Here is a 13405-nt window from a genome sequence, read left to right as displayed (position 1 = left end):
TGATTCGCGTCACTGTCGTGAAAATCTCACTGTCGGGTTTAAAACGGCTTCTGCAATAGTTGCGACTGAAATAAATGACCTAAAATGCGTACAAATGGCAGTATTAGTGTCATAATCATTTTTGAAATTATTGATATAACCAATTATGGACTGGAAATGGAGGACTAATGTATTTAATCCAGCAAATTAAAGCAATTGTTGTTTCAATGACAGGTCAGGCATACACACACACACGTGAATTTACTCCAAAACACTACTTTAACCCTGATTTTTAAAACCATGTATTGAATATAACATACAAAAACAGTAATTTCCCTAATATTACATAGGCCTGCAAAACCCTGAGAAACACTGGAAACTCACAGGGTGGCATTGTCAGCTTCCTTTTCCATAAATGTTTTTAATACTTGTGGTTTTATTTTGGCCTCACGTTTTTAATACTTGTTTTTGTTTTTTTTCTCTTGAGTTTTCTTTTTCATTTGTTTTTCCTTTGAAGCACTTTGTGACTCTGAAGAATGGAAAGTGCATTATAAATGTACTTGTATTATTATTATTATTACTATTATTATTGTTATTATTATTATTATTGTTATTAATGGCCTTAAATATGACTATTTAAATAAATATTGCCTTTTATACATTATAACTCAATAAGGCAACATTTTTGACACAATAAACAATTTATTATTTTATATTTGTGTACATAGCCAACTCATTATGGCTATATTTTGTTTGGTAGAAAAATATTTTAATGCTCAGTGTACTTCTATGTGTTATATTTCATTGGAGGCATTTAAAATTATGAGTGTGAAATAATGTAGGCGAGTGTGCATGGGTCTATTATCATAAACCACCAAAATACTTTTATAATATCACTGGAATTATTCCTTTCAACAACACACAGAAAGCAACAGGTTACAGTCACATAAGACAAAAAGTACATTTTATATATAATCACTGAAGTGTGGAAGATTAAATTGACCATGAAACCAAATAGAAAAAAATATCACATCATCATATACAACAGGAGAGTTAAGAATAGGAGTAAAAGGGGATTTTTGGTACAAAAGCTCACAGACAGTTTGCAGGATATACAGTAAGCCGATTAGGTGAAAACAGAATGCTCTTTGGGTTTGTGCAGTTCACTGATATCATAGCAATTAGTGCTACTGTACATCATATTAGCCTGTGCCATGCAAAGGGGGGGGACACAAGGGTGTTTTTGCCAAAATCAGTGCACATTCATCATAATGACAAAGGGCCGATACGCAGGCAGCATCTCTACAGCAGCTCGACGGGGGGACACACTGACTGACTGACTGTGGGATTTTGGAGGGTCAGACACCCAGCTGCTTGTTGAGGCGGCTCAGGGCGTCACCCACAATGTCAAGCTCATGTCGGAGCTCCTCTACGACGCTGTTGATACTGGGAGTGTCTTTAAGCACATCCACACTCTGGGTGTAGGGGTTGTACCGTACTGTGAAGGGACGCTTGATGGTCTTGGCAAATTCCCTGAAATAAGATTGTATTAGTAAGACTGACTATAAATACAGCATATATAGTAGCATTAGCATAGCTGAAATGCGATAAAGCTTACCTCATCTTGATTTTGGCTTCCTCGAAGCTGTCTGACACAAAGTAAACATCCTGAAAGGTTGTAATGATGCATTCTTGTTTGGATGTTACTTTTGGGTCAAATGGCGTTATTCTTGCTTTACCAGAGAGTGCATGCTGGAAGACAGAACAGTACAATTTAATATGTTTGATTGAATCTGATCCATGTTAGGCTGTTAGACCTCACAGCTAGGAGACCAGGGTTCAATTCCACCCTCGGCCATCTCTGTGTGGAGTTTGCATGTTTTTCCCGTGCATGCGTGGGTTTTTCTCTGGATACACCAGTTTCCTCCCACATTCCAAAAACATGCTAGGTTAATTGACGACTCCAAATTGTCCATAGGTATGAATGTGAGTGTGAATGGTTGTTTGTCTATATGTGCCCTGTGATTGGCTGGTGACCAGTCCAAGGTGTACCCTGCCTCTCGCCTAAAGACAGCTGGGATAGGCTCCAGCAAACCCGTGACCCTCGTGAGGAAAAAGCGGTAGAAAATGAATGAATGAGTGCAGTGTTATGTCTTGTGTAGCATCCTTCTCCCAATATAATTCACACTACACGGACGTGCCAAAACAAAAACAATCATGTCTGCCAACACATGCAACAAATCTATTTCATGGTAGCATGTTAAACAGCATTCAAAGAGCAAACGCTTGAACATACTACGTATGGTGAGTTTTCGAGCTCATGGCAGCTAATACAACCAGAAGTCGAAACAAGTAACCCGAAAAATGTTAAGTTACACAAGGGACATATATATGTGTAGCACTCATCATAAATACCTTGAAACATATATAACTAAAAGGTATATATAAGGTGGGTATCTTTCAAATCAACTTTATTTGTATAGCACTTTTCCTGCAAAGACATGCAACACAAAGTGCTTTACAGAATTAAAACAATTACCACAATTAAAAGGAAAACAAAGAAACAAAAGAAAGCCTCTCCCTCCCACCCTCCACACTAGACACACACACACACACAATCACACAATCACACACAGTAGGGAGACATGGCACTGAGGATTAAGGAAACGCCACCTTTGGGGCCGTCCACACTGGGAGGAGCCGCAGGCCGTGGCATCGGGGGACTAGCACCCGGGTCTCCCGACTTCGACAGACGGGCGGACCCCCACATTAAAGGGAGGAGCCCCCAGCCGGCCGGGTCAAAGGGACCCAAGGATGATGTGTCGGGACCCGACACAGCCCCCAGTGTGGAGGACCCCCCCCTCCTGAGGAAACATTGGAGTTAAAAGCTAAAGACTAAAAGCATAAAATAGGACTAAAAAAAGATAAAAACATAAGAAAAGTTTAAAAATATTAGTTAAAAGCCTGGTTAAAAAGGTGCGTCTTTGGCAGTGTCCACTGTTGTGCAGACTGAAATAAGAATTATCGGGCCTTTCCTAAGGTATGATGTCAATGTCATCATTTTTACCTTAAGCTCACTGATGGATGATAGCAACCCTGCCCCATATGCTCGTAGTTGTCCTTCTTGCTTGCATAGGCCGAACTCAACTGTGAAGAAATAGCACTGACAGACAAAAAGCATGTTAATTTAATAAGAAAGCATGACTTGAATGGAATTGCTTCAGCAGGGCAACTCACTGTGGCCAGTTTCTGAACAGAGTCGTCTGAAGCACCGAGTGAAGCCAGTCCGATTTCCTGAGAAAACTGTGCAAAACTGGGCTCCGCCAGCAAGGGGACGTGACCCAGCAGCTCATGGCACGTGTCCCTGGATAAAGAGCAACAGTGCTTGAAACAGCAATTTTCTATGAATGGTGGCTTTCTTTTTCCTAATTTCAATGCTGTCTAATACTCACGGCTCAGGGGTGTATAAGGGGTCAGAGCTGTGCCGCACATACTGAGTGCAGTGGAAAACACGAAAGGCCAAACCAGCCAGGAAGTCACGAGGGGACAGGTAACCAGCCACGGGTCTGATGGTAAACCCGGTGCGTTCTGCAGAAAGAGTTTAAAATTATATTTAAAAAACATAATGATACATTCCCGCTTGCATTGAAACCTTACCCCTGAGAAAGCGAGAGACATCTTCGAGTTGGGGGATGTTGTCTTCTCGACATTCACAGTATTTGGACAGCAGGGGCAGGTTCTTGAGGTATTCCCTACAGGCATGGCTGGGGTACAACTTGTTGAGCTCCCTGTACACAACACCCCATGTCTTCACTTCCTCCTCTGTGAACTCAATGCGAGGAATTGCCTCACCACTGCAGGAAACAGGAAAATCCCTTCAATAACAGGCAAACACCCCAAATGAAGATTTTAAATCAAAAGGTGGAAATAGTACTAAAATACTCTACCACAGTACAAGTACAGGTCTAAAAATGTACCTCAAACTAATACATACTGGTGAAAAGTACTTATTTTTGGAAAAAATGATTCCTAACCAAACATTTTATATGTGAGAGCAATTTACTTATCTGAAGTGATATAGCATGTAAACTAAAATCTGAGAAAGATGGTCATCAGAACAAGAATTTATTTAAAAAAAAAATGTAATTCATAAATTATCACTGTTTTGTCGTTGAATAATTTCTTAATATATAATAAGTTCTAATAATAAGTTCTAATTTGCAAAACAAAATATGCATATATTTAGGCCAAATATTCTTGGACTAAATCAAGCATTTTAAAGCATAAATGATGTAACTAAATGAACTAAAATAAAAAGAAAACGCATTGTAAGTGCGAATGTAATACTGTATACATATTCTACATTGGCCACTAGGTGTCAGTGTTTGGTAAGACAGGTGCTGGATTTATTAATTAGGCCGCATGGTGACCGAGTAGTTAGCATGCTGGCCAAACAGTCAGTAGATCGGAAAGACCTTGAATCTCCGTTTGGTCATCTCTGTGTGGAATTTGCATTTCTCCGGGAAAATTCCAAAAACATGCTAGGTTAATTGGCGACTCCAAACTGTCCATAGGTATGAATGTGAGTGTGAATGGTTGTTTGTCTATATGTGCCCTGTGATTGGCTGGCAACCAGTCCAGGGTGTACCCCGCCTCTCGCCTAAAGACAGCTGGGATAGGCTCCAGCATACCCGCGACCCTCATGAGTATAAGCGGCAGGGAAACTGGTTGGATGGATGTCTTATTTATTCTTATTCTGTATACTGTATAGGGTAATATGAGTCATTGCAAGGAAGTCAACTGCAAGGAAGCACGCTTTCAAGAAAAAAAAAGCAAGGGTCTGTTATCTTAGTTGTTCAATGAGTCTGATTTTCTCTGATTATTTATACCATATTGGGTAATACAAATATAAAAGTGACTATAGGGGTGTTATTTCATGTCCTATTTAGAAGAGTGTTAACAGTTTCTCAATGCCATAACTATAAAAATATTCTATTGATTAACATTGAATGCTACTTTGCAGAAATTCACTGAGATCTTGAACCAATTAACCACAATAAAGAAGAGATGACTGTACTGTAATTGTAATTTGTTACGTTCCACCTCCTTAAAGTGTGCTGTAAAGGCTTACTGTTTGTAGGACATCGCAAGATCTGCAAAGTACTTCCTTCTTTTGCGGTACACATTGTCCTTAAAACCCTAATGGAGTGAAATACACGAGAATATATGAGAATACATTGAAATAGAAAGTGTAAATACTGTAGATGAATTTGTCCTTTCGTACCGGATGATCGGCATCCAACTCCAAACCGTACATCAGAACACGATTAGCACACTTGTCCAGGTCAGATATTTTCTTTGGGAACCAAGGTACATTATGCATATCTGGGAAGAGAGTCGTGTGGATCAGAAAAATATCATAAACAACATCTGCATTCCTTTAGCTTCTTAAATGTTTTTCTACCTTCCTCCTGCAGACAGGAGTTATCTGGAGGCTCCATGTCCACCACGTTCACATGCTTTTGTAACAGCTGGATGATTTCATTGAGTTGTTCGTGGTTGCTGTCGCAGTCAACAAATATTTCAAACTCTGAGTTGCGCCTTTTTGATTTCCTGGATTCAATGTGCACAAGGTTGACATGGTTTTCCTGCAACAGAATACAAGAATTATTATTACACGGGAGCCAGGCAACGACATTTCGTTGGCAAATTCACTGCTGTGTTATTGTGCAATGACAATAAAGAAAGTCTATGTCTATGTCTAGAATCACTGGTAAGGTTACCTTCATGCCAGTAAAAAATAACATTATCTTATGTATTGTCTACAAACTAAATGACAAATAATGTACATTGTCACAAACAAGAGTAAAGATCTGAATTGCAGGTTCATACTTGGAAGAGTTTCAGCGCCTTTACAAGTCCTCCAACTTCATTCTTGAGGGAAAAGATAATTGTTGCTCTGCCTTTCTCGGGCAAATTCTTCTCAGTGTTTTCTTCTATTTTCGTGAAAGTTGATTTGTTTATCTGAAAGCAGTAATTATTGATAATGAAGTATACACATACAGTATGATAGTAGAGGCTGTGAGAAGATGAACCACCTGTACATATATTGTAGTTTTTGTACGTCTATACAAAGTTATGGGAAACTTCCGTAACATCCAAACAATTTGCTACACTCTACAAAGTATCTGCTGACACCACTTGATTTTATACATGAATGCAATGTAAAAAAATGTAATTAATTGATTTAGATGAACTTTCTAAGTTGCTAGCTTTATTTTTTAAGTTATGTTCAAATAATAATGTTGGCTATTACATGAACTTAATTTAGAATGTCATATACACTCAAATGTTATTGTTGGTAAGCTTAAAACAAAATTCAGGTTGCCATGACTTAATAAAATTAGCTTGGTAACATAATATATACACACACACGCACATATATATAGTATATATATATTAAGTTACTGCTACTTAAAAAGTTGTGTGCATTGTTATTATAATTAAGTAGACAACAAATTAAACTACTTTGAATAAAATGATTAAGTCAGTTGACTTAACATATTTCTTTGAGTTACGAACTTAAAAACAACAATTATTCAGTAAGCATTACTTAAAATAAGCTTTGAGTGAAGAGGAAAAGCTAATTTGTGCAATGCAATATTGTTTGTTGGTTCAAAGACATTTCAAATTAAGTTGTCATAACTAAGAAAGACTAATGGAAACTGTTGATTTTTTTGTTGTTGAGGCTAAACGTTTATTTTTTGAGTGTACAATAGCCTGACTCAATCGTTCAATGTCTTCCTCTTGAGTGAACCATAGCTCAAGGACAGGTGATGACGCCAATGCCCAACTAGTCATCACTTAAGACCATTTATTTAACCATCCAAAAATCCAATGAACATCTCAGGAAGATGGAGCCTACACATACACAGAATGCTGGTAATAGTTATTTGTGTATATAATAAAAACAAATAACATGTATATTCGAAGTGTTTACATGCACGCAGATAATCACAGGTGATAAGTATGTCAATGCTCGAGACAGACGCAGAGATTAGCGTCACGAGACGTCCATTCCAGCACCCTAGATGGCGGCCTCACGTTGAGCCATGTATGAGCACGCGAGTGGCAAATGCATTATAATCCTACTCAATAAGACTATGATCCAGCTTGAATTATAAATACAGTTAGGATCACAATAAACTATACTAAATTAATCATTTAGAATTAATGCAATAATTCTATTTTTTTTTCCACAAGAATAGTTAGCCCCTACCATGTTTCTCTTCTCAAGAGTACCACCAACAACCCGTGAAAGCAGCTTTTGGTGGATCCGTGCCAGTAGAGCCCCTGAAAGCATCACTGGACCAGGTCGCCCGGGGGTCAGCTCTTTTACGTGTCGATTTGACGACGATGAACTTGTCTCTGTTTCTCGAATCAACTTACAACAACAACTAACACAATTTAGGGTGCAGGAAAGCCTATTATTATACCTCCCCGCCCCGAGTGGGCTCAGATCTTAGCATGTGGTGCACATTTTAACCCTTAATATCAAACAGTATCTCACTCTTTTTCCATGTCAACTTTTAAGTATATATTAACAACTTATTCAAATGATTATAGATTATTAACATTTTACTAAAATCCATAAAAAAGACATGGTATCTCAGTATAGAGAATATTTGCTTCAACTGTTCAATTCCTATTTTTAATGACAAATTACCACAACATAGCATAACAACCATGACCGCACAGTTTGAGTGGATTTTTTGCTTTGTAAATAAAGTACAATGTAAAGGTTGCCAGTTATATAAATAAAATAGATAGTTCACCTCTTTTTTTCATTTTGTCAAAGCACTCTAGGTCTGATAGTGATGAAAGATGGACACCCATGATCTAGACCCCCCCCCCCCCATGTGACCAGGCATCTACTCCATCTTACACACAGCCTCATTTCACATCACTAAGGCAATATTCTCATCTCACCTCGTTGTTCAGTAGTTTCTCTTCAAAGCCAATGTTCATGGAGTCAAAAGATCTACCCCTTCGAGGTCCATCGATCCTGTTAGAGTACATTTTAAAAGCGCAGCCTATGCCTTTTCAATTCAGATGTTGCAGGTGATGGATTATCTTTTTAAGCAACACCCCCCCTCTAAGCAAAGTGGGCTGTCTAACCCTGTGAAACAGGATGCTCGGCTATTTAACCATAGAGCGAGAGAGGAGGGGTCTTTGGAGAGCAATAATCTGAGGGACAGCAGCAAATGAAAAAACAGGAGCATCACTCATGTAATTTGGGTAGGGGGGAGAAAAAAAGCAGTTTAAAAAATGGGTTTGCAACCAATCAGAAAGTGGAGAAAAAAAAAGGATTATTGTATGTTATATTATGCATTTCTGAAATATTCATTCATTCATTCATTTTCTACCGCTTTTCCTCACGAGGGTCGCGGGGGTGCTGGAGCCTATCCCAGCCGTCTTCGGGCGAGAGGCGGGGTACACCCTGGACTGGTCGCCAGCCAATCACAGGGCACATATAGACAAACAACCATTCACACTCACATTCATACCTATGGACAATTTGGAGTTGCCAATTAACCTAGCATGTTTTTGGAATGTGGGAGGAAATCGGAGTACCCGGAGAAAACCCACGCATGCACGGGGAGAACATGCAAACTCCACACAGAGATGGCCGAGGGTGGAATTGAACCCTGGTCTCCTAGCTGTGAGGTCTGCGCGCTAACCACTCGACCGCCGTGCCGCCCCATTTCTGAAATATAATTATTTTAAAGTTAAAACAATGAGATCAAACATGTCTAAGATGTATAGTCACGCCTTTATGTTATACTTCATTGCTGTCGTATGTTGACACCTTCAGACTAAGAGGAGGTCAACGTTTAAGAGGATTTAAGCGTGGCCCACCTGCCTTCATTGTACTGTGATCCCAGCATGCCTCCCTTTGAAAATCCATTGCTCTGCACTGTAAGCACCTCTGGGTTTGGGTGCACATGACACCAATAATCTGCGTGTTTTTGCTTTCTTTAACACCCTGAGCTGTTTAATAAGATCAAGACAATCAGTGAAAAAGGCCGAGGTTGCCTCTGCAAACACAATTAAAAGGAGTGCACAACTTAAGATACTTAAGACAACACGGCCGCTATAGGAAGATGAGATGAGGACTTTCAAGTGTGGTACATGTGGCTGATGCACATGCTGCCTGTCTCAGCTGGTCCGGTCCTGTGGCACCCGTGACAGATACAGGTGCCTTACACAATCAAGGAAGCAGTGAGGCCAACTTCCTCCGGTTGGAAGCTGAACCCAGACCAGTGCTTAGTGCACACAAAAAAGGCGTAGTCATTTTCCAGCAATAATGCAAAACATTGGAGACAACGGTGGACCCTTATTTAAGTCTTTGTACATTTCGGAAACAATTATTAGACAGGATATTCATTGTCTGCACACAGCAATGACATATTTCATACAATTAAAAAAAATAACTTCATAGTAATTAAAATTACATATTAGCTGGCTTATTTGCATTATTTCATTTGCAAATGTGAAAACAGGTCTGATGTGTAAGATGATCATAAATGTGTTCATATTATATAGCTATTGACAAATTATAACACAGAAAAACTAATGACCTTGTAAAACTAAATAAAACCATTTTTAGAATTCCTTAACTATTATTTATTAATGTGTTATAGGTTTATTTTGATACTGTATGTTGTATTTGAGCATTATACATGTGCATTAATCCATTCATTCATTCATTTTCTACCGCTTATCTGTAATTTTTTTATATAAAATATTATTTGCATTATTTCATTTGCAAATGTGAAAACAGGTCTGATATGTAAGATGATCATAAATGTGTTCATATTTTATAGCTATAGAAAGACTAATGACCTTGTAAAACTAAATAAAACCATTTTTAGAATTCCTAAAAATTATTATTATTATTTATTAATGTGTTATGGGTTTATTTTGATACTGTCTGTCGTATTTGAGCATTACCATTATTTGAGCATTTGAGCATACCATGTGCATTAATACATATTAATGTGTAATTTTTTATATAAAATATTAGATTTTATGTTTTATTTTAAGCCTAATACAGTTAGAATAATATTTGCTAGTACATAGGTTTTCAAAGCATTTCACTGCGCATTGTTCTAATTATGAAAACGGATGGGTGGGCGGCATTGTTGGGCATTTGTACCCATAACTTCTCATTACTGTATTGGGCAGCAGCATTACAAAGAAGGATTTAGGTCACACTGGGGGAAAAGTAGCAAATTTATGAGGAAAAGATTGTAATGTTCAATTATCTCACTTATAATCCAAATCTGATACATATACTTTTTTTTCTTTAAATACAAACCATATAAGGACCTACAATTGATTAGGTTTAGCTAGTTTAATAAAGAAAAGGTGATAAATAGCAAAGTGGCTGTTTGCAGCCAATGTACCCCCGATGTGTGTGATCAATAAAGTTGATTGTGATTACACTTCAGACTGTTCTCACGACTACTACGATTTGTAGAACGTAAATGAGGCAAAAAGTATTTCACTATAATTAATGTAAATCTAATTAACACATTAGTTACAAAGATGTGACAATTTTTTTAAGCATCCATCCAGAGTGTAATCATGTGTTGTGTTTTGTATACATAGTTTGTGTATCTGTGCACTGTGATTGGCTGGCAACCGGTCCAAACCCACCCAAAGTCAGCTGGGATAGGCTCTGGCAACCCCCCTGGTTTTTGTATGTCCATCCATCCATTTTCTATGCTGCTTACCCTGACTAGGGTTGTAGGGGTATGCTGGAGCCTATCCCAGCTGTCTTCAGGCGAGAGGCGGGGTACACCCTGGACTGGTCGCCATGCAGCCAATCACACGGCACATATAGACAAACAACCATTCACACTCACATTCATACCTATGGACAATTTTGTTGTACACTCCACAATAAATATAATAACGATAAAGACCTCATGTTCATATAATCTCATATATTATATTATTCATTCATTCATTCATTTTCTACCGCTTATCCTCACGAGGGGCGCGGGGGTGCTGGAGCCTATCCCAGCTGTCTTTGGGCGAGAGGCGGGGTACACCCTGGACTGGTCGCCAGCCAATCACAGGGCACATATAGACAAACAACCATTCACACTCACATTCATACCTATGGACAATTTTGTTGCACACTCCACAATAAATATAATAACGATAATGACCTCATGTTTATATAATCTCATATATTATATTATATAATCATATAATCTCCAATAAGGGTATAAAGTACCCTGACCAGGCCCACACAACACAATAATGACACATAACCTACTTATGGCAAAAGAGCTGCCTCATTAGCAACAAGACCACTTTTGTCACCAAATAATATGAGAACACTCACCTCACTCCAACATGATTGTTCAAGTTTTTACAATCATTAGACGCTAATTCCAGATTAACGGTATTTTCTACAGACTACAGTGTCTGAGTGTGAGTCTGTCCCAGTTCTGTTCACTTCAATCAAGTAGGATTTACTCCATGTCTGAGCATCAAGCTGCAGGAGATTTGGCTGGCTAATCTTACTCGAGGTGCTGCCCAACACTTAGACATTTAAATCTCACTATCTGTCAAAGGACATGAAAGAAAAATCCCTACAATACACTAACAATTCACTAAATGCAAGATCACAGCACATCTAAGATGCTGGTGCTGCTGGTCGTAACGTTTTTAATTACGCAGGAAATTAAGTTTTCAATTTGTACAGAAAATGCATGAAAATAGAGTCAATACATACGCATTTTGTATATGGGGAGAAAAACTCATTAAGTTTGAATTGACCACTCAGTAAAGTCCATTTAAAAGAATATGGCACAATTTATGAGACAGGAAAAATATTAAAAATAGTTCCCTGTAACCTTTGTCTATATGTGCCCTGTGATTGGCTGGCGACCAGTCCAGGGTGTACCCCGCCTCTCGCCCGAAGACAGCTGGGATAGGCTCCAGCACCCCCCGCGACCCTCGTGAGGAAAAGCGGTAGAAAATGAATGAATGAATGAGTTCCCTGTAACACTGACATTCTGCAAACAGCAAATAAAGAACACTAAAATAGTAATTAAGACATCAGCAAATTAATTTTATACAATCATACATTAATTTAGATTCATAAATGTGTTATATCGTGCCTAAGTATGACAGCATTGGACTTCATATATATATAGAGTCAAAGTTATGACCTCTGCTATAGGAAAGTATTAGTATTCATTAAAATCCAAGGTCCTTGACAAGTCCTTCATGTTGTATAGAATTCTGCTCTTTCACGTGTTCTGGAGGCTCGTGTTTGAACAACCAACTAATGAGAGCAGTGAATGATCTGCCTACGTGCACTTCCTGCCACAGTATACCACGACGCTTTAATTGGCTCCAATTCTTTCTTTGCACAGCAAACAGAGTATATGTTACTTGGTGACAAACAGTGTAGACAAGGATGGAAAAAACACCTGGCACAGTGGAAACACACACACACACACATTCATTATTCCATGAATGATTACATAATAGTGTATAACAGTGGCTATATATTATATATATTTATTGTGTGAATGCTTAGGAATTCAAAATTCAAAATTAAAATTTTCTTATTCCGCCATTTCTTGTTCTTCAATGGTCGTTAAGGTCGTACAACAAAAAGGAAGTGAATACCAATCCAAACATCTGCGTCATTTGAGCCACATTGTTATAGCTGACAAGAGACAGAAAGCCAGAGAAGGCAGGAAACAAGCTGAACCAGGCTTTGATTGCATCCAACAGGGTCATGTTTCTTTATGAGCACACTTTCACCAGGTGCTTGTGAATAGACCGGCCGGGCCTTGGAATCAAAGGACACATGACAGCACACAATGCTTTCTTCATCCCTTCATTATCACTCCTTCTCGTTACTTTATCTTGCTGTCATTGGATTTTGTCAGGATTTTTTGTGCTTTCCTTTATGTAAAGGATGGGACGTTCTATGACCCCTTTGATGCACCCACAAATGACCCCTTGGACTTCTTCAGTCATGTGCTAAAAATGCAAGAATCGATCCATTTGACTTTAAATACAGATCATATAACCAGTTATCTACAGTCTAATAAGTTCCAATTACAGCTGCATCAAAATCATTACTCAGTTTAAAATGGCATAGTCAGAAAGTATTAGTTTAAGTGAATTATTATGCTGTACATTTCCCAGTGTTTTATTTCTTATCTATTTCAATAGGGATGTTTGGCACAACCTTTATTTCATTAAACTAAAGCACAGCTGTGCAATAATATGACGCTGTCTAATCAGCATCTTTATATGCCACACCTATGGGTGGATGGATGGACTTTTGTATATGAAGAAGAGGTTTGAAATTCAGTTTGGGTTCAGC

General features: G+C 38.4%; 1 protein-coding gene across 3 annotated transcripts; it reads right to left on the bottom strand.

The window, feature by feature from the left end:
• Positions 1–726: 726 nt before the first annotated feature.
• Positions 727–11466, bottom strand: tph1a (tryptophan hydroxylase 1 (tryptophan 5-monooxygenase) a). 3 transcript variants are annotated; one of them, XM_058075154.1, is made up of 12 exons: positions 11399–11466; positions 7969–8044; positions 5872–6003; positions 5444–5627; positions 5264–5364; positions 5111–5178; positions 3637–3833; positions 3432–3567; positions 3217–3343; positions 3047–3142; positions 1598–1731; positions 727–1512 (listed from the first exon to the last, which is right to left on the bottom strand). In XM_058075154.1, exons 2-12 carry the CDS (start codon positions 8005–8007, stop codon positions 1338–1340), a joined length of 1389 nt encoding a protein of 462 aa, XP_057931137.1. In that variant the 5' UTR covers positions 8008–8044; positions 11399–11466; the 3' UTR covers positions 727–1337. The 3 variants fall into 3 exon arrangements, with proteins under 3 accessions (XP_057931137.1, XP_057931134.1, XP_057931136.1); XM_058075151.1 differs by lacking the exon at positions 11399–11466 and having other exon boundaries at positions 7969–8697; XM_058075153.1 differs by lacking the exons at positions 7969–8044; positions 11399–11466 and adding an exon at positions 7259–7719.
• Between the last annotated feature and the right edge of the window lie 1939 nt (positions 11467–13405).

This window comes from Doryrhamphus excisus, chromosome 6 (genome assembly GCF_030265055.1).
Source record: "Doryrhamphus excisus isolate RoL2022-K1 chromosome 6, RoL_Dexc_1.0, whole genome shotgun sequence".
Classification (NCBI taxonomy): domain Eukaryota; kingdom Metazoa; phylum Chordata; class Actinopteri; order Syngnathiformes; family Syngnathidae; genus Doryrhamphus; species Doryrhamphus excisus.
The sequence above is the reverse complement of the archived record's forward strand: the minus strand, read 5'-3'. Positions and strand labels throughout refer to the sequence as shown.